The sequence below is a fragment of the Rhinoderma darwinii genome, chromosome 3 (genome assembly GCF_050947455.1).
Source record: "Rhinoderma darwinii isolate aRhiDar2 chromosome 3, aRhiDar2.hap1, whole genome shotgun sequence".
NCBI lineage: Eukaryota > Metazoa > Chordata > Amphibia > Anura > Rhinodermatidae > Rhinoderma > Rhinoderma darwinii.
Genome location: NC_134689.1, coordinates 367,032,450 through 367,054,742, shown reverse-complemented (window position 1 = coordinate 367,054,742; position 22,293 = coordinate 367,032,450). Strand labels below are relative to the sequence as shown.

General features: G+C 43.8%; 1 protein-coding gene across 1 annotated transcript in view; it reads right to left on the bottom strand.

Annotated features, from left to right (window-relative positions):
* Nucleotides 1–22,293, bottom strand: part of CKAP2L (cytoskeleton associated protein 2 like) — a 25,211-nt gene extending 2,918 nt beyond the window's left edge. Inside the window, exons 1-8 of the mRNA XM_075858608.1 lie at nt 22,139–22,293; nt 18,074–18,143; nt 14,772–14,832; nt 10,517–11,592; nt 8,043–8,250; nt 7,433–7,588; nt 319–382; nt 62–233 (exon numbers count right to left, since the gene is read on the bottom strand). Of these exons, the coding sequence (XP_075714723.1) occupies nt 62–233; nt 319–382; nt 7,433–7,588; nt 8,043–8,250; nt 10,517–11,592; nt 14,772–14,832; nt 18,074–18,143; nt 22,139–22,169 (1,838 nt within the window). The 5' untranslated portion in view covers nt 22,170–22,293. The remainder of the gene's footprint in view (nt 1–61; nt 234–318; nt 383–7,432; nt 7,589–8,042; nt 8,251–10,516; nt 11,593–14,771; nt 14,833–18,073; nt 18,144–22,138) is intronic.

Sequence of the window (22,293 nt, the reverse complement as noted above, 5' to 3'; positions counted from 1 at the left end):
CATATAAGCCAAGGAAACCCGCCTTGTATCAGTAGGATTAGTGAATATAAATGGGTATTACCTCGAAAGAGATGTAATCTGAAGCTTGACAGCAGAACCTTGGCCACATAGGCTTGTTCCGGGACAGTGTGCCTTCACCTCTTCTGTGCAGTTTGTAATCGGCGATAATGGGATGTCCTCGTGGTTCTCATTCTCCATCATCTCTTCAGCTGGCAACGGCCCAAATGTAACCACTAAGGAAGACAAGCCATCAGTATTATTTGAAGATCCCCCTCCCCTCTCAATTGTAAGACAATAAAATAGAGGAATAGAAATCACCTTTCGTCTTCTTGTTTGTGTTCTTCATGATGTCAAGCACAACATCTCTCAGCTCCTCAATAGGCTGTGAAATAGACAGGGGGTTAATATAAACTGCCCCTTATCTAGCAGCACAGTGATCGACAAACAGAACAATAAGCCACAGTAAAAGTCTAGAAAAGGAAGGTGTCCAAAAAGCTTCTTCTTTCATTGGCCCACATGTATCAAAGCGGCGTCATTTTATTCAATGTCTTTGGACGCCGTTGAATGTTTTTATTTTTATTGCATTGTGCCGATTTTGGGGTAAAAATCATTTCCCTGATGTTGCAACGTTTTGTTTGTGCTTTTTGAAGTAATGCGGAAAACTCCTCTAAGGGGTTCTAGCTCAGCTAATTTACTAAAAACGTTGCGACAACAATGACGACTGCATGTTTACTCTTTGATAAACGCGTCACGATATTTTACTGCCAATAACTTTTGTCTTATTTACAAGACTCATTTCATAAATGTCTCTAAATCCTGGCCGAGCAGTAAGCCACACCCACTTTTACCAATTGATTTGCCTGGCACAAATTACTTTAAAAACTGGTACAAAATTGTTAATAAATATGCCACACAACAGATAAGACACAGTTTTGGAACAGAATGACTCAAAAAAGGAGCAAAAAAAATAAAATAAAATTATGGACCAAATTATCTTTGATGGCATTACTTCTAATTTACCATTTCATAAGAGAATCTCTCACTTAGGTCAATAATAAGCAAGAAAAATGTATTTAAAAAAGGGCCCTCCATCCAAGTTTACTTTTGTAAATATCTCAGCAGCAGAGAAAGGTGTGGGCAGAGGAGCCACATTGAGGTCTCTGTATGTACCCCTAATAGGGAATATGTACGGGGGATGTTCTGATGGGGCAACCTCTTTAAGACAGAACAAGAAAGTCCCTAAAGTAAGGCTGCGTTCACACTGAGTTTTTTGCAGGCAGAAAATTCTGCCTCAAAATTCCATTTGGAATTTTGAGGCAGATTTTGATCTGCCTGCACGCCCGTTTGACGCATTTTTCGCAGTGTTTTTTGCTCGCGCACATTGAGCGCCACGGGCAGAAATGCAATGAAATATGCATTCTCTGCCTCCCCAAAGATAGGGCATCTCTCTTCTTTTACCGCTCGCGGGAGGCATTTTCGGCCGTTTTTTTCCACGTCAAAAAAACTCTGTGTGAACTGGGCCTAAGTGATGTGACCACACAAGAGATATGAGAAAGTCCAGGTCTTCAATGCAACAGTAGAAAAAAAAACAAAAAGAAAAAAGTCCCACAGTTAAAGGGGTTTTCCAAACTTATAAAACAAATACAGAAAAGTACCTATACGTTACATAGTTCGTACGGTTGAAAAAAAGACATATGTCCATCAAGTGTCTGAATGGTCACAAGATGATGCCACCAAAGTTCAGAAGTAGTTACTTTTCATTTTCATTATTAATAATAATAATAATCTCAACATGTTCCGCAGCACTTTAAAGTGCAGAGGGAACATGAACAGACATTACATAGTGAAAAAACGTATTAATGATTCAAACCAAGAGGAGTGAGGACCCTGCTCGCAAGAGCTTACAATCTATGAGGAAATAAGGGAGACACAAAAAGGTAAAAAGTGCCTGTTTAGTAAATAAATAGTCCAGCCATCTTTTATACATATGGGGTAGTACATATAAAGCTGCATGAGCCGGTCACCAGCCAGTATCTGTGTATGACAGACATGAAGTGCATTAGGGTGCAAGGAGTGTGGGGGGATACTGCTGAATGAGGGGTCAGGTTCTGATGACTAATGTAATATAGTTATAATGTTATAGGCCTGTCTAAATAGATGTGTTTTCAGGGCACGTTTAAAACGGTGGATGTTGGGAATTAATCTGATTGTCTGGGGTAGCGCATTCCAGAAGACGGGTGCAGCACGAGAAAAAAAATAAAAAAGTCTTGGAGACGGGAGGTTCGGATTATGGAGGATTTTAATCTAATGTCGTTGGCAGAACGTAGAGCGTGAGTAGGGTGGTAGACAGATATAAGGAAGGAGATGTAAGGAGGTGCAGCACTGTGGAGAGCTTTGTGGGAGCGAGTAATCAGCTTGAATTTAATTCTGAAGGGAATGGTCAACCTGTGCAGTGACTGGCACAGGGTGGCAGCATTGGTGTAGCGGTTGGTCAGAAAGAGGAGCCTGGCTGCTGCATTCAGGATAGATTGGATTGGGGAGAGATTAGTAATGAGTTAGAGTAGTGAAGACGAGAGTGAATCAGAGAGATAATGAGTTTTATTAGCTTATACATCGGTGTATAGCCCTTTTGTGTTGATGCTGCCAGGACTTGCTGTGGGTGAGATTTCCAATGTGAAGGACTAAAGTCCCTGTGATTCCGCTCACAGACATTGCCTGAATTTACTGCTGTTCAATGGCCCTCTATGGTGTAAGGTAGTGCTGTAATTACTCTGTCTACGTTGCTATTTTGTTGCTGACTGACTGCATTATCTGTTGCCCAGCATGTGAAACACAATCCCTTCATCCTAAAGCAGTCTCAAAGGGTGGTACAAAAAAAAAAAAAAAGCAGCCAACACCTTACGACGCAGACTGACATGAGGGGAGGCAAAACAATCTAGTATAGTTTTTTATAAGGTGTGCAGCAAAGCACAGGTAGCAGCCTTGCAGAACTGAGCAACTGAAGCATGATGGCTTACCGCGCAGGAGGCACCAATAGCCCTTGTGGAATTGGCAGGAACTTTTCCTTTGGTTTGATAGGTTTCCAAAATCAGACGGCTGTGTTCACACAGAGTTTTTTGACAAGTTTTTTGACGCGGAAACCGCACCAAAAAACTCCTCAAAAACCGCCCGAAAATGCCTCCCATTGATTTCAATGGGAGTTGGACGAGTTTTTTTACCGCGAGTAAAAAAAACGCGCCGCGGTAAAAAGAAGCGTCATGACCCATCTTAAGGCGGTTTCCGCTTCCAAAACCCCATATCAGTCAGAAAGAGGAAAAAAAAAACCTTGACGAGTGTTTTGATGAGTTTTTGTCAAACCACTGTGCAAAAACCTACTGGAGCAGTTTTTGCAGGAATTTTCCTCCTGCAAAAAACTCGGTGTGAACACAGCCTAAATCCAACAAGCAATAGTGGTCTTGGATGCCGCCAACCCCTTGTGAAGGGCAACAAACTGGAAATATTGAGAACCGACAGTGAAACTGAATAAACACTGGTGGGCCCTTGTGATAGTTAGGTTTTGGTAGGTCGCAAATATAGATAAAAGGAATTCTCCCTGTTCCAGAGGTGCGACCACTGACCACAGGGATTCCATGAGAAACCTCAGAAGGTGACCGAAGCGGTTTTGTTTCTGAAGATCCATGATGCGTCTTACTGATCTGCCTTTTTTGGGGACTGAAGAGATTCAAGAAGAATTCTTGAAACCGTTTTGACTGAGGAACTGGGACGATCACTTCCTGTAGGAGAAGAGAACGCACAGCCTGGAAAAAAAATTAAAAATCAGAAGCGTAATCTGGTGCCTGAGGTGGAGTTGACATAAAGAACCGACCTGTGGTAAGGGTCGAGAATTCTATCTTATATGTTGAAAACCACTTCCCAAACCAATGCGTCACCCACATTAGAAAGCCAAATCTCCTGAAAGGACAGAAGTTGTGCCCCCACCTTGACAAAAGATTCGAGTGGGGCTACACCTTTAGGCCGAAGAGGTCTTGGAAGAGGGTGGCTTCTGGGACCTGGGACGCTTTTGCCAAGAAGGCTCAGTCTTAAATGATGAGCGTCTAGAGAACATGGAGCGGCTAATTCTCCTGTCTGAGCAAGTGGAATGGGTTTGGGGAGAAAGTTAGAAAAGGACCAAAACCTTTGAGAACGGAGAGAAGGCATCAAATGTCAGGGACAGGTCAAAAGTAGAAGATAACCCTTACCGCTAGTAGCCTCAGAAACTAGCTCATCCAAACATTTTCAGAAGAGTCTCCCCAAACAAAATACAGTCCCACAAGTGCTTTTTGGAAGCATTTTTTGGAATTAGATGGTGTTCTGGCAGCAAAGCATGCTGAACTCAATAGAGGCCTTAAATTAGAATTTGGAAGCATGATTAACTTGATTAACATGATTAAGAAGCGAGATCAGCAAGATCTTCCTATGGTGCTCCTTCCGAGATACCGCAGTAAAGTTTTTTTACCCACACAACCAGGAAGAAGCAAATGATGGGCCCATGGCAGAACCTGCTACAAAACAGCAGACTTGGCCTGGGAGCATCTGACAGAGGAAGGGTAGTGCTTTTGGATAGCCTCGTTGTAGACGGATCCACTGAAGGAGAAATAGCCCATTTAGAAACTAACTCCTCTTAGAAAGGACACATTATATTTATCCATTTTGAAACAATCAAGCGCCTGTCAAAGTGTTTCCATTCCTCAGATAGGATTTCCTCAAACTCGCTACAGATTGGGTAAAATAGCCTCTGGCGCCATTGACTATGTATGGGCACTTCTTCCCGTATGGGGGTGGTGGAGTCACCCGTAACATGTAAGGTGTGTCAGACAGCACGTATTAAAGCCTGCATGGAAGCTATCAACGGCGAGCCCTGTTCTGATTCCGAATCAGTCAGATGTTCCTCAAGAGGAATAGGACTGATTTTGTTAGGAAGCAGCCTCCCCAGTAATGGCCCTATCCAGGGGCCCTTGGAAAGAGTCCCAGGGAAAGTGGCAAAACGGGCATTGATCTGTGCGACTATTTGGGACGGAAAAGGTTCCAAAGACATAACCAGTGTGGGAGAGTCTGAAATTACACCCTAGGGAAAAAGGACTTCGCACATTGAGGGGGTGTCACATCCATAGCGGGCAACTGGACTTCAGGCAAGATGGGCAGAAAAGGTTAGGCTGGGCACACATGAAATTCTTCTTATTCGCCACAAGTGTAGTATATAACCAGGCAACCTTGGGCTAGCTGCCTGCTGGAGCCCTCTCTAGACAAAACATGTCACAAAGGAGGGAGACAGTCTACTATTAGTATCGGAGGTAAAAGTGGACACATGGGGAAACCCTAGCTACCACACAAAATTTAAGATAAAAATTAACCCACAGGGATAGTCTACCGGATCCCTGGTGCTGTGTACTGCCAGTAGAGGGAGTCTGTAGAGGAAGTCTGGGAGCAGGCTGAAGCAGCTGAAATTACGTTGAAGTACAGTACTAGAACAAGCAGAAGTGGTCCTGAGATGGTGCTTGAGAGGCAACGTTGTGGGAAAGAGAACTGAAGCAGACCTGAGAATCAGGTCATGCCTGCCCCCATTGGACACGAGGCTAAAAATGTATTAACTGGTTGCCGACACAGGACGAGTATGCTCGTCCTGAGCAGCGAGCACTTCGCGCATTAGGACGAGCATACTCGTCCTGTGTGACAGCCGTCCCTGCGCGCGTCTGTGCGCTCGATCGAGAGCGGGGCAACGGCTGTAATACACAGCCACGGCCCCGCTCTGACAGCGGAGAGGAGAGAAACATCTTCTCTCCGCTGTTAACCCTTTGAACGCCGCGATGACAGCTGATCGTGGCGTTCAAGGAGAGGGGACTGCACATTGATCGCGTCACAGAATATAACTGTGACGCGATCAAAGCCCACAACTCGTATGGCCAGACAGCCCAGGGTCCAGTGAAGGGCCCCAGGGCTGTCTGAACATATTTCCTGTTGTTAGGGCATACTGAGGTGTGCCCTAACAACTGCCTGTGTACGATCAGTAACAGGCTAATGTACTGGCATATAGATCTATGCCAGTGCATTACAGTTACAAAATCAAAATGATAAATCCCTTTATGGGATTAAAAAAAAAAGTTAAATGAATGTAAAAAAAAAAAAATAATGGTAAATAAATAAATAAAAAGTAAATAAAATACACAGAAACACACATTTTTTATAATAAATCAACTTTTTAAAATATAAGTCCCAAAACACGAAATAATATAGACATATTTCGTATCGCCACGACCGTAACAACCTGTACAACAAATGTATAACATTATTTATTATGATCGGTGTATGGTGTAAAAAAAATAATATTAAAACTGCTGCACAACTGCTTTTTTTCTGCATTTTAATCTAATAAAAAATGTATAGAAATTAAACGATAATGTATTTGTACCAAAAAATGGTACGTACATAAAGTACAACTCGTCCCGCAAAAAACAAAGTCTCAGACAACTACGTCGTACAAAAAATAAAAGCGTTATGAGCGTCGGGATGCAAAGAGGGAAATTTACAAAAAATTGCTCTGTCCTCAAGGCTAAAATTGGCCGTGTCCTTAAGGGGTTAAGCCAGTGTCTTAGGGAAGGGTATGGCCTGCCTTGGTGGAGCCAAGACTTTTCATACCTATTGTCAGCCTGCTCCCTACATATATATATATATATATATATATATATATATATATATATATATATATATATATAAAAGCTGCAGCCGCATAGAGGTCATTACACGGCAATACTGAGAAGTGTAGCTGAGAATCCAGCATTGGGATGAGACAGTAACTTAGCAGGAAACTGCAGCAGCATCTGTATCTTTATCATTCTGCTCCTGCTGCCCTTCTCTCCAGACTTGTATGGGCAGCGTCTGTCTCTTTCTGCTCCTCCTGCCCTCTTCAGGGACTTTTATGGGCAGCATGTCTGTCTCTTTCTCTCCCTCCTCTCCATAGCAGTGAAAAGATACACCCCCACTTCCTGCAATCCATTAATTCTGCTCTGTAACTAGGGATGGATTTTGATTGACAACAGGGGGTGAACAAAAGATTACAGGAAGAGAGGCACATAGTGGCAGTAACTTCACACAGAATTTGCATGGATAAAACGACATTTTAACAGTAAGTAAATTACAAAGTTGATATCTATATCAGGTAACTATTAAATTAGCATAAGTTGAAAAGTTAGTGTCCATTTAAGTGAAAGGGGCTAAGCTGCAATACCAGCCACAGACAATGAATAAGAGCGGTGCGGATCCTTTTTATCTAAACCTAGACAACCCCCGAGAATGCTGGAATGAGAATGCTTTAATCCGAAGAGGTTTTTTTAAGGTCTTTACACAGCATTAAAGTACATTAATAAATATTTAAAGTCTTATAATAGCCAAAACTTACCGTGGCCCCAAACTGGACCCCTTGTTTGTACACATCCATGACATCACAGATGCCTTCTCTTTCTAAGAGCCTGGCCTTACACACCCAGTACATTGCAAACTTCTTTGCTTCGGGGACGTTGTCCAATGCAACATGAACGTCCTCTTTGGAAATTCCCTTTAAGACAAGCAAACGTCAATTGATAAAGGTAACACCCAGTACAGACTTAGAGAGTTCAGAGCATGGAAATATTAAATGGCAGAAATGCCCAAAATAGTCATAATACGGAACATAGTAGAAAGTAAAATTCAATCCAACAAATACAAAACTATCCGGTTACGGTTTATGGTCACATCAATCGAATTTTCAGTAGGGAACATGGGTCACCAATCTTCACAGTTGACTACCCAGCATCTTTTAACATACATTGTGCATCATTTTTATTTATATTTTCAATAAAAGTAATATTTTATATCACCCCAGATGCTCATATCTTTCCCTCACCTACTACCTTATATCGTTAAACACTGTATCATTTTTTTGTAATTATTTGATGTAGATATATAAAGTGAAATATTGCAAAAATGTTGGAGTAATGTTTTTCCCTAGCAAACAAAGAATGAACCTTTACCTTTTGGATGAGTTCTAGACACTCACTAAGTGTCTGGCTGATTTTCCTTGACAGAGACAGCAGCTCCTCCTCTTCCTCTATGCCCTCCCACAAAGAACCATTACAATGGTCTTGCTTTTTCACCGTGGGGGGCCTCTTTGCTGGCAATTTCATGGACGGCCTCTTGTAACTCCTCCCCTTCGAGTTTAGCCAGTCTTGCAATTTCTTCCTTAGAAGAGGAAAACAAAAATGTTATAATGCAGCTGCAGTACCATTTACGAGCACTCTATGACCAGCATTTCAGCAAGCTTATAATAGATGCTGCTACAACTTTTCTTCAAAAGCATAAAAATAAAAACGTTATAGCTCTTGGAATGCGACGACGGAAAAACGTAAAAAATAGCTTGGTCATTAACGTCTAAAATAGGCTGGTCATTAAAGGGTTAAAGACCAGCGAAATGTTTCCGTTTTTGCCCCTCTGATTTTCAGCTACTATAACTTTCTTATTTTTTCATTGATGTGGCTGTATGAGGCCTTGTTTTATGCGGCAGAATTTTTATTTTTTTTCTGCATGGCTTGGACTGGTGGGGGGGGGGGTGGATTTTTTTTTTACTGTGTAAGCTATATAAGTTATTTTTGCGGTGTGAATATAGGAAAAAGCGATTCTCTGCATGCTTGTTTTTTTTGGTTTCTCTTTTTATCCTATTCACGTTTCCGGATAAATAAGCTGTTAAATTAATTCATCCGGTTATTACAGTCGTGCAGATACCTAATATGTATAGCTTTTGTTTTTTTTATGTAATGTATTGGCAATAAAATATATTTTGTGTAACATGACCGACATTTTTTTATTTATGTTTTTGTAACACTTTTATTTTTTAATCCCATGAAGGGATAACTTTATTTTTTTTACATCTAATGTATTCGTATACCTCTGTATGCTAATACATTACACTGTGTCACTATGACCCAGGCTGCTGTTAAGGCAGCACAGTGTGCCATGACAGCAGGCAAATTGAACAGACAGAAAGGACCCCAGGGCTGACTGCAGAGGGATTCTCCGGTCTTCGGAGAGGGGAGCCCCCTTTCACGCCGCAGCCACGGACCGCTGTGATGAACCGGTTAAACCACTGGAGTCCGATTTTTTTCCTGATCCCAGATGTGTTCAGGAGGCTGCTATAAGTTCAGGAGCTGTAAGGGTATGTGCACACGACAGCGTCCGTAACGGCTGAAATTACGGGAATGTTTCAGCCTGAAAACATCCCCGTAATTTCAGCCGTAACGGCATGTGCAGGCGCTTGAACGCCGCGTCCATTACGGACGTAATTGGCGCTGCTATTCATTGGAGTCAATGAATAACGGCTCCAATTACAGCCAAAGAAGTGACAGGTCACTTCTTTGACGCGGGCGTCTATTTACGCGCCGTCATTTGACAGCGGCGCGTAAATATACGCCTCGTGTGAACAAACGTCCGCCCATTGCTTTGAATGGGCAGATGTTTGTCAACGCTATTGAGGCGCTATTTTCGGACGTAATTCGGGGCAAAAATGCCCGAATTACGTCCGTAATTAGCGCGTGTGAACATACCCTAAGTTGTAGCTCCTGCTTAGAGCGCTCATCAGCCTATACTACAGCAACGCCAAAAGACGTCGCTGTAGACTGTGGCCCTGCACTGCCTGCCGTCAAAAGACAGTGGGCGGTCGGGTAGGGGTTAACATGCATTTTTTGTTTTGGAAGATAAACTCCCATGTCTCTCAAGGGGAGTTCATCAAATATAAAAAAATAAAATAAAAAAAAAATGTTAAAAATGCATCAAAAATTTGCAGTATGAATTGGTTGCACTAGTGGGAGATTCTGATTCCGGTCAGGTGCTGTGTGGTCATGTAGAACTTGTGTGGATTCAAATCCTCATCTACATCAATGTTCACAATTTCTATGTATATGTGTGAAAATTGATGGTCTACATGACAACACTGCACCTAAAAGACTATAATAAGGTAAAATGTCACCCGAAACTTTCTGTAGAGCAGCCTCAGACTTTGGGTCTGTCAAATCAGTATGTGCCATATAGGCAGCCCATGCAGAAGCTATGTGGTCCCTGGAGAGAGGGGGCCCAGCGCAGGTCGGCTGTATCCGGATATATAAACAGATTTAATCTGCTAAGCATTCTTAAAAGGGTTTTTGTCTCGTCACAGACAACTATAGGTCCGCTGCAGGGGAACTGTAGTATTACATGGTGACAATTTACATGAATGGCTGTCTGTGTAATACATGGATGGCCCAAGTCTGACAGAGTGAGAACGGATGCTGGTTAGAGTCTCTCTGCTCGGGATCCACCTCTATGAGCCACCCCATCTATGACATCTATCTTCCCCAATAGGTACGGCACGGATGGTACAACCCCATATTATGACACTGCTTATCACACACTTTAAGAACAGGTCTCCATTGTGTTAGAAAGGAGACGTATTAGAACAATAAACACCATCACATACTTGCGGTCTTCCTCAGTCATTCTGGGAGTCTGTGGTCTGCTGGTGGCGTCAGTATCCGTCACGCTGGATGGTTTAGTGGTTGTCTCCTTAGTGGCACCAGTCACACCTTGATGCTTGTTCTCTCCAACTCTGCTCAGTTTATTGTGGTCAACCTTCGATCTATCTACTATTTTGTTGCATCCATTTGGGCCTGTGCTTTTTCGAGACGCCATTTGTTTAGTATTCTGAGTATTGGACATTCTGTTGGAAGAGCAATCCCAGCGGCGTGGTCTTATATTTGGAGCAGACACAGGAGCGGTGCTGGTTTTCTTATGGGCTGTGGTGCTGGATGTCGTCACTTGTGCTGCTGAGCTGCGCTTCGTAGAACAAGTCATATTTTGAGTACTGCCTTTTAAAGGCTCCTTGCGCACATTTAGTGGTTGTTTGGGGCCATCATTTCTTGAAGACTTAATTAGGAAACTTCTCTCATTTGCACTTTGACTCTTCGCTCCTGGCAGGCTTAATCTAGAAACTATGCGGATGTGTCCACTGTTAGACATAGACTTACCTGCTGAAGGTTGAGGATCATGGAGACTTTTTGTCTTGGTAGCCTGTGCTATGGTTTTTGCTACAGGCATTTGTTTAGGCTGAGATACGCTCCACTCTCTGTTCTGAAATGTGCTCTTAGACGGCATAGTTGTGCCCAGCCTTGGTGCATGTTGGCCTCTCATGGTGGGTGAGGTCTTGCCCTTCACACGGATTTCAGGTTTCTTCCCAAGTTGTTTTTTTGTTAAAATAACGGTCAATGTGATGTCCGACCCTTCGCTTTTTACCTCCTTTTTAGTATGGGACGTGAGAACAGTAGAGGGCGGTAATGTCCTTCCTGCACGGTCTGGTCTCACTCTTGGTAGGCTGCATTTAGGTGGCAGAGGGTTTGTGGATAAAGTCTTATTCTTGGCGGAGACAGACTGCTGTGTAGGTATCTTTCCTAAGTTTGATTTATGTGGAAGGCATCCAGTGCTTGATTTTTGGCTCGGATTTGATTCAAAAGCAAAATGTGACCCTTTATGAGAAGCATTTTTCTTTGTCTCGCAGATCTTTAAAAATAGACACAAAATACAAAAAGGATTGTGACAAAGTGACGAGAGGAATGTACATGACAGTGTGGACAGTTTTTTATTACATTCCCCGTGCAGATTTTCTGATTTCTATGTAAATAAAGCTTAACCCCTTAATGACCGGGCCATTTTGCATGTTAATGACCAAGGATTATTTTTTGTTTTTTCACGGTCGCATTCCAAGAGTCGTAACTGTTTTTTTATTCCGTCTATATAGCCGAGTGAGGGCTTGTTTTTTGCGGGACGAGTTGTATTTTGTAATTGTACCATTTTTAGATGCTTATAACATATTGATTAACTTTTATTAACTTTATTTTAGGAGAGAATTGAAAATAAGCAGCTATTCCAGCATTAATTTTCACGTTATAAATTTACGCCGTTTACTATGCAGCGTAAATAACATGTTAACTTTATTCTATGGGTCGGCACGATTACGGGGATACCAAATGTGTAAAGGTTTTATATGTTTTTTCTACGTTTGCACAATAAAAACCCTTTTAGAAAAAAATTACTTGTTTTTGCATCGCCGCGTTCCAAGAGGCGTCATTTTTTTATTTTTCAGTCGATGTGGCCGTACGTGGGCTTGATTTTTGCGGGACAATGTGTAGTTTTCATTAGTACTATTTTGGGGTGCATAGGACTTATAGATTAACTTTTATTTTATTTTTTATGGGGGGAATGGGAGAAAAGAGAGAATTTTGCCGTTGTTTTTTGCGTTTTCTTTGGACGCCGTTCATCCGGCGGTTTAATTAATGTGTTCATTTTATTGGTCAAGTTGTTACGATCGCGGGGATACCATACATGTGTATGTGTGATTTGTTTTGACCGTTTTATTAAATAAAACCACTTTTTGGGGCAAAAAAGTAGTTTTATTTGACTTTGACTGTAATTTTTTTTAGTTTTTTTTTCACAAACTTTATTTAACTGTTTTACTTTTTTTTTTTTTAGTCCCACCAGGGGACTTCACTATGCGATGTGCCGATCGCATATATAATGCTTTGGTATACTTCGTATACCAAAGCATTATTGCCTGTCAGTGTAAAACTGACAGGCAACCTGTTAGGTCATGCCTCCGGCATCGCCTAACAGGCAGATGCTGAAGACAGACCTGGGGGTCTTTGTTAGACCCCCGGCTGTCATGGAAACCCGACGGCAACCCGCGATTTGTTTGCGGGGGCGCCGATCGGGTGACAGAGGGAGCTCCCCCTTCTGTCAAACACATTAAATGCCGCTGTCACTATTGACAGCGGCATTTAATGGGTTAAACTGCCGGAATCGGCGCGCGCTTCGATTCCGGCAGTTGCAGCAGGAGCCAGGCTGTGTAGAACAGCCGTGCTCCTGCCACTGATCGCATGGGTACGCTGTCAGTACCCGTGCGATCACAGGACGGATATATCCGTCCTCCTGCGCGAACTAGCAGCTGCTGAGGACGGATATATCCGTCCTTCGGCGTTAAGGGGTTAATCATTGTATAGCAAAATGTTTTTAATCCGGCATTCTTGCTGCTTGATTATGAGAAATTCCAGAGTATTGGAACCTTCCATTAAATACACAATTACCATAGTGGTGTGCAGCCCTGGTAGTGACACGTTGGGAGTAGAGGCCCTATTACACCGGACAATTTTGGCCGGTGCAACGAGCGCCAATTGAGACAGTTCGTTGATCGGCGCTCGTTTGCTCCTGTCACAAGTAGATTAGTATGAGGACGAGCGATCGTTATGCTGATCTCTAGTCCCCATCCATTATCATCATGTCATCAGCGCGTCTCCCTGTTTACACATGTGCTGCCGACAACGATAACATATCAGTTTTTTAAAACGATACGATCAGCAGATCAATGAGTGTTTGCTCCTTCATCTGCTGATCGCTGCCCTGTTTACACAGGGCAATTATTGGCAACGAGCGTTCTATAAACGCTTGTCTGCCCGATAATTGCCCAGTTTAAAAGGGCCTTTATTGTGCTCTTAATTTTATGTATAGGCCTCACGCTGGGGCCTTCTATTGGCCTCTGGATGTGTAGGAGTCTCGGCATGTCAGCACCAACACGTCTACACATGCAGTAAACCCGTCCAGACCGAATAATACCTAGAGCTGAGCATTTGCGACAATTGTTTACCGCATAGGGAATCCTCTGTGAGCTAAATACATTAGCAGACAAATTGCTCTCCTTTCTGGAGTTTGCTACAATATATTAGTGATGGCAAAACCTTTCCTGCGGCATCTCCCCAAATGTAGATCTGATTGCTGGGGTCCAGCATCTGGAACACCCAAAATCAGCCGTTAACATGGAAAGCTGCAGTTCTGTCCACATTTCAGTAGGCACCATGTAAAACATAGTCAAGAGTGACAGCTGCTCTCTGCAGGCTTACGGCTAAAATGTCTACATACCTTAATGGGGCCTATGGACAGGGTTATCATCAGTTAAAAACCCTTTGATTGGACGTGAAGAGTGGCTACAGGAAAAAGCTAAAATCATATAATGAAAAGACCATACCAATTTATGTTTTTCCTCCCAAAATCAGGTGTTGTAAGAGGATCTGGCAAATTCACAGACATTAAATGGTCTGTGAATCCCACCAAAACCAGTTAACTTAAAAAAACTTTTGTCATGCATTGTGTGCCTGTATGTCTCCTGTTAGTGACGTAAAGTTCCTTTTAAGTGGTTGTTCCAACATCCCATGTTTTTTTTAAAGTCACATATACATGCATATATTAAAATGCACAATAAAGAGGACTTGTCACCTCTCCTGACCAGTCTGCTTTAGTAAATACGTGTATTCCCCATGAAAGAACAATTCTGTAAATCTTTACTTAGAACTCTGCATTGTGCCATTCCCGTTATTCCTCCTAGAAATGTAGAAGTAAATTGATAGCTGGTTGTTACCAATTGCCTTGTCAAAGGGGTGTGTCCTTACACAGACTGACCATGTCCAATTAGTACTGGCCGTGTAGGGACACACCCCCAACTAGTAAGACCCAATTATAAATGTATTCAGACATTTCTAGGAGGGATAGCAGAGGAACGGCACTAAGCAGAGTGCTAAGAATATATGCTCTAGAATTGAAATAAAAATCCTTTACATTTTGATGAACAAAAATTTAATGCTTCTCAATAAAAAAAAAAAAAAAAAGAAGAATTGAAACAGGTGCTCACGTACCTGTTTAGAAGACTCTTTTGGCCTTGTATTCTGTAGATTGGTACAATCCTTTAGATATGTTCTGCAAAATATGAAAATTAACACATGTAAGTAGAAATCAATTCGCTCCCTTACAAGCAGAAATTAGGGAACGTTCACACGCAGTGACTAAACGTCTGAAAACACGGCGCTCCTGATTTTCAGATGTTTTTCGATGTGTATTTTACGGCTGTTTTTAAATGGAGTCGATGAAAAACTGTCATGCACTTCTTTTGACGAGCCGACATTTCACGCGCCGTATTTTGACAGCGACGAATAAAATTAAGGCTCGTGGGAACAGAACATCGTAAAACCCATTGAAAGCAATGGGCAGATGTTTGTAGGCGTATTAGGGGCGTTTTTTCAGGCGTAAAACGCCCGAATTACATCTGAATACACTGCGTGTGCGTGATACACTTAGGGTATGTGCACACACACTAATTACGTCCGGAATTGACGGACGTATTTCGGCCGCAAGTCCCGGACCGAACACAGTGCAGGGAGCCGGGCTCCTAGCATCATACTTATGTACGATGCTAGGAGTCCCTGCCTCTCTGCAGGACAACTGTCCCGTAGTGTAATCATGATTACAGTACGGGACAGTTGTCCTGCAGCGAGGCAGGGACTCCTAGCATCGTACATAAGTATGATGCTAGGAGCCCGGCTCCCTGCACTGAGTTCGGTCCACTACTTGCGGCCGAAATACGTCCGTCAATTACGGACGTAATTAGTGTGTGTGCACATACCCTTAGGAGTTTTCTCCCAATGAGTTGTCAACACAGAATTAAATATTCTAGAGGTAAATTCAAAGGAATCATCCAGTTCCCGGGGAAAATAAACACCATTGTCTGCATGGCTCTCAGTATAGTCTGTATATTTTTTATATTAATTTTAGGTGACTATACAGGGAAAAATGGCAATATATACATCTTCACTGTGTACGGGAGCTTCGCTGTGTGGACCCTATTCACGGTTATAACAGAGCTTTGCTGCAGAAGCTCCACATTGAGTATAGGAAGAAGAGGCTGGTACTCTCCATTTCTTGCAGCATATGGCGGCATGGGCACTGGGTAGAACCTCAAAATCAAGTGATGAAGGGCCTGTTCACATCACCGTTCGCTTTCCGTTCCGGGGGTTCCGTCTGAGGTTTCAGTCGGGTGAACCCCGCAACGGAAAGTGAAAGCACCGCTTCCGTTTCTGTCACCATTGATATCAATGGTGACGGAAACATCGCTAATGGTTTCCGTTCGTCACCATTCCGGCAGGTTTCCGGTTATCCGACATAATCAATAGCGCAGTCGACTCCGCTATTGATTCCGTCGGAAAACCGGAAACCTGCCGGAATGGTGACGAACGGAAACCATTAGCGATGTTTCCGTCACCATTGATATCAATGGTGACTGAAACGGAGGCTGTGGTTTCGCTTTCACTTTCTGTTGCGGGGTTCACCCGACGGAAACCTCCGACGGAACCCCGGAACGGAAAGAGAACGGTGATGTGAACAGGCCCTAAATTATAAAAAGAGTTGGTAAGGTAAGTCCTGCATTATATGAAAGTTAGTTTCTGCGATTTAATTTTACAAAATCTCTAGACCCTGTAAGGCTATGTTCACACGGTATTAGAGGGGTTATCCCACCATAACAACTCCATTTATTCTCTGTGGATATAGCCCACTATAGCGCGTGACTGTCGCTTTGTTCATTAAGAGGACCCCTGTTCTCTTGATCGGTGGGGGTCCAAGTAGTCAAGTACTTTTTACCTATCCTTTGGATAGGAGATATCCCACCATAAAAAATAGCCCCCAACCTGGACAACCCCTTTAAAGCTGAAAATCAGCCAATCAATCTGCCTCCGAAATCAGTGCGTTTTCCAGGCTGATTTTGGATGCCGATTTAAAAATGCAAGTTGATTCTGACGCTGTTTTTCAGTAATTTTTATTTTTTGATTATTAAACAGCCCACTGAAGGTTTTTATTTTAGAGTTAAATTTAGCACTGATTTTTAAGCGCACAATACTAGGCACAAAACAGCAGCGAAGGCATTCAGTGCTGTTTTTTCTGCTTCCTATTGATTGCAATCTGACTTTTTTTTTGGGGGGGGGGGGGGGGGGGGATTCTGCACCTAGATAAGTCAAATCATTTATTTATTTTTTGAGCACCTCCGATTTTGATGTAGCGTGCAGAAAATTCCGTGCAATATGAACTACGGAGCGGATTCCCATTGAAAAAGATGGGAGTCAAAACAGTGGCGTTTTTAACTTTGATTTTAACAATAAAAAAGCGTTGGAATCAGTGAGTAAAAAACGCTGTGTGAACATGGCCTAAGATACAAAAACAACAAAACTTTTTTTGCCGCATACCACGTATATTACTTGAATTTTTGAATGAAGCAGGAGAGACATAAAAAAAAATGGCATCTCATTGTGGTTAGTTGAACTCAAAGCAAGTCCTTTAAGCTCAGAAAAGTGGCAGTACCTTTAAGGGAACCGGTCATGTTGAAAATGGAGTTCAATCTACAGGCAGCATGTTATAGAGTAGGGTGAGCTACACAGATTCATATTCATCGTAACTTCTAATTTATTGATCTAAATCTCGGCTCATAAATATAAAAGAGTATCCGGCACACCAATATAGAAAAAAAGGTATTTTTTATTTTGTTTCTAATGCCAGTGGCAGAGTGCGACGTTTCGGTCTAGGTGACCTTCATCAGGCACTGAGCCGTGCTGGGCAACTGAATTGACGAGCGCTAGTGGTGCTGATAGCGGCTGGCCGCTGTATCATGGCGCCATGATACAGCGGCCAGCCGCTATCAGCACCACTAGCGCTCGTCAATTCAGTTGCCCAGCACGGCTCAGTGCCTGATGAAGGTCACCTAGACCGAAACGTCGCACTCTGCCACTGGCATTAGAAACAAAATAAAAAATACCTTTTTTTCTATATTGGTGTGCCGGATACTCTTTTATATTTATGTTTGGGTTGGGCCCCTATCCGTGCAAAACCTCACCCTTCCACGTATCTGGTGCTATCTGAACCTTTACACACATAAATCTCGGCTCATTCTGCTTTTATACATCCAGTGGGTGGCCCTACACAATGATTGCAAGCCATCTCTGTATGCAAACTCATATAGGGACCGCTGTCAATCATTAAATAGGTCCGCCCACTGGACTTCTAAGCCCAGAATGAGCCAAGATTTAGATCAATAAGCAATTTGTGGTGGTCACTTTGTCATTGGAATAGGCCACCAATGTCTAACACATGCCCACAATGAGAAGCGTGCACTTACTTGCAGTTGTTTTGAGGTTTCGGCTTCCCTTTGGCTGCCAAGTACTCGAGAAGCTTAAACCGGCGCTCTTCTGCAGAGACAATAAACGGATAAAGAATATATTATATGAAAGTATCAGGTCATATCAGAATTTTGTAAATCTTCCTATAATCCATATTCCGGCCAAGATTTGTTTTCCCACTGTAAGAGTGACAGCACATACAACTGCAGTGTTCTGGGGAACCCCTGGCCAGCTTCCAGGTAAAACACTGCTCTACGGGCACAAGCGGGTAATATCGGGAGTCCTCCAGACAACTGCTGCAGAGAACGGCTCTCACTATGGAGAACCTGGCTGTCTCTGTACTACACGCTATGGTCGCTGTGTAACGTAATGTGTCAAGAACTTCAAGGAAGGATTTCTCATTGGAAAAAAAACAAAAAACAAAAACAAAATAATGAGTAAATTGTTTTTATACACACAATACGTACGAATGTAAGGTAAAGCTATATGGTATGTAGACAGAGTGAGTATATTAGTGGGGATGTACTCTTGAGGTGTGTGTATACAGGTGGTAATGTATATTTATACAAGAGGGGTGTATATTGGTGGTAATATATATGATATTTATACATGGGGTGTGTATATTGGTGATAATGTATATGATCTGTATACATGAGGCGTGTGTATATTGTTAGTATTGTATATGATGTGCAGGGCCGGCGTCAGCACCCGGCAAACGCCGGAGCCCACTCCACTGGGGGGAGGGGGGGCCCACTCGGCCGCCGGGTGCAGTCGTTAAAGAGTCTCTGTCACCACATTATAAGTGGCCCATCTCCTACATAATGTGATCGGCGCTGTAATGTAGATTACAGCAGTGTTTTTTTTATTTCAAAAAAATTATCATTTTTGACAGAGTTATGACCTATTTTAGCTTTATGCTAATTACTTTCTTAATAGACAACTGGGCGTGTTTTTACTTTTTGACCAAGTGGGCGTTGTGGAGGGAAGTGTATGACGCTGACCAATCAGTGACCAATCAGTATCCTACACTTCTCTCCATTCATTTACACAGCACATAGTGATCTTACTAGAACACTATGTGCAGTCACATACTCACACACTAACGTTACTGAAGAGTCCTGAGAGTTAATAGACATCAGTTCCAGCCGGGACCTGATGTCTATTCAAAATCCTGACACCTCGGTAACGTTTGTGTGGAATTTAGGGGGAGTTCACACTTAGTTTTTTGACGCGGAAACCGAGCCGCAAAACGCGCCAGAAAACGGTCGAAAATGCCTCCCAATGATTTCAACGCCGTGAAAAATCGGCGTGCAGGCAGAGGAAAATCTGCCTCAAACTTCCAGTACAGCAAGCGTAATCTCGCAAGATTACACTGTAAATAACAGCCCAGCGTGATCTCTATGTGCTGTGCAGTAAATCACACACAAACGTTACCAAGGTGTCAGGATTGTGAATAGGCATCACGTCCCGGCTGGAACTGATGTCTATTAACTCTCAGGACACTTCAGTAACGTTAGCGTGTGTGTATGTGGCTGCACGTAGTGATCTAGTAAGATCACTATGTGCAGAATAAATGGAGAGAAGTGTATGACGCTGATTGGTCACTGATTGGTCAGCGTCATACACTTCTCTCCACAACGTCCACTTGGTCAAAAAGTAAAACACGCCCAGTTGTCTATTGAGAAACTCATTAGCATAAAGCTAAAATAGGTCATAACTCCGTCAAAAATGATTGTTTTTCTAAATAAAAAAACCACTGGTGTAATCTACATTACAGCGCCGATCACATCATGTACAAGATAGGTCACTTATAATGTGGTGACAGCCTCTTTAAGGCATCACTGTCCATATGGACAGTGATGTAAGGAGAGGAGTCCCAGGCAGAGCGCTAGCGGCTCTGCTCCGGGACTCCGTCTCTGGGAAAGCCCCTGACATCGCTGTCCATTTGTGGACAGTGAATATGGACAGCGATGCCAGGACCAGAGCAATGTCCAAGCCTGACCGCGCTCCAACTGAGGACGCAGATTCATTTGGGTTGAATGTTGGAGCCTCGCTCCAGCATTCACTGTGCCGTGATCAGCTCGGCACAGGCAGGCGCGATGTAGTGACGTCACTACATCCCACCTGTCTGCGAGGAGTCACTCCCAGCACAGTGAAGAGGAGAAGGAGGATCCTCCACACGTCGTGGGAACGGGAGTAGGTAAGTAATTATGTTATTATTTTTCTATTAGCTATATATGGCGGCATTATACTAGATATGGGAGGGGGATCCTATTGTAGCTGCTGAGGGGCGTTATACTGTATGGGACAGCTGTGGGGGGGAATTATACTGTATGGGGCATTATACTGTATGGGGCAGCTATGGGGGGCATTATACTGTATGCTGCAGCTATGGGGGGGCATTATACTGTGTGGGGCAGCTATGGGGGGCATTATACTGTGTGGGGCAGCTATGGGGGGCATTATACTGTGTGGGGCAGCTATGGGGGGCATTATACTGTGTGGGGCAGCTATGGGGGGCATTATACTGTGTGGGGCAGCTTTGGGGGGCATTATACTGTGGTGGTCAGCTATGGGGGGCATTATACTATGGTGGTCAGCTATGGGGGGCATTATACTGTGGTCAGCTATGGGGGGCATTATACTGTGGGGAGCAGTAACGGGGGCATTATACTGTGTAGGGGCAGCTATGGGGGGTATTATACTGTGTAGGGGCAGCAATGGGGGGTATTATACTGTGTGGGGGCAGCAATGGGGAGCATTATACCGTATGGTGGATTTATACTGTGGGGGCAGCTATGGGGGGGGGCATTATACTGTGGTGGTCAGCTATGGAGGGCATTATACTGTGTGGGGGCAGCTATGGGGAGCATTATACTGTGTGGGGGCAGCTATGGGGGGTCATTATACTGTGGGTGTAGCTATTGGGGTTTTATACTGTGGGGGCCTTCATGGGGTCTGACGGGCAAGGCAGCTGGGCATAGGTGTGAGCAGGGGTCTGGTGGGGTTGAGGAGGGGGAGGGGGGCCTAAGCTGAATTCTTGCACCAGGGCCCATGAGCCTTTAGCTACGCCACTCCCAGGCAGAATGCTAGTAGTGCTCTGCCCAGGACTATGGATCTGGGGTTGCCCCTGCCAACACTGTCCATATATAGACCGTGACGTGAGGAGCTGTGTGGCACTACCTGGGAGGAGGGGGCTGTGTAGCACTACCTGGGAGGAGGGTGGCTGTGTAGCACTACCTGGGAGGAGGGTGGCTGTGTGGCACTACCTGGGAGGAGGGTGGCTGTGTGGCACTACCTGGGAGGAGGGTGGCTGTGTAGCACTACCTGGGAGGAGGGTGGCTGTGTAGCACTACCTGGGAGGAGGGTGGCTGTGTAGCACTACCTGGGAGGAGGGTGGCTGTGTAGCACTACCTGGGAGGAGGGTGGCTGTGTAGCACTACCTGGGAGGAGGGTGACTGTGTAGCACTACCTGGGAGGAGGGTGACTGTGTAGCACTACCTGGGAGGAGGGTGGCTGTGTGGCACTACCTGGGAGGAGGGTGGCTGTGTGGCACTACCTGGGAGGAGGGTGCCTGTGTGGCACTACCTGGGAGGAGGGTGGCTGTGTGGCACTACCTGGGAGGAGGGTGGCTGTGTGGCACTATCTACAGAGGGCACTACATTTATGGGGGTACAAACTGGGGGCCTATCTTCTATATGGGGGCACAAAGTGACGATTTTTGGCCTTTTACTGCCGCCGTGAGTTCCCCCGCAAAGGAGCCCACTAAGTCTGTGTCGCCCAAGGGCCCACATAAACCTGGAGCTGACCCTGATGATGTGTATATTGGTGGTAATTATATATATATTTATACATGGAGTGTGTATATTGGTGGTAATGTATATGATATGTATACAACAGGTGTGAATATTAGTGGTAATGTATATGGTATTGGAGGGTATATTGTATGTAATAAGTGTGTATAGAGGGGCGTGTTTGATTTATCAGGTGTGCGTATATATTTTAGAGACAGTAAAAGACATGACGACCTGTGGGTCAGGAGATAGAATGGCGACAAAGCTCACCTTCTGCTGTCCGTCTCTTCATCGCTTCCATTATATGTAATTTACTTGTATTGCAGTCGCGGCTATCACCCGGATTTCTCGTCACTTTCTTCGCAACCGCCGTAGTTCAAACTAACCAACCAATAAGATTCTCCATTCTAGAAACAAGCACCCAA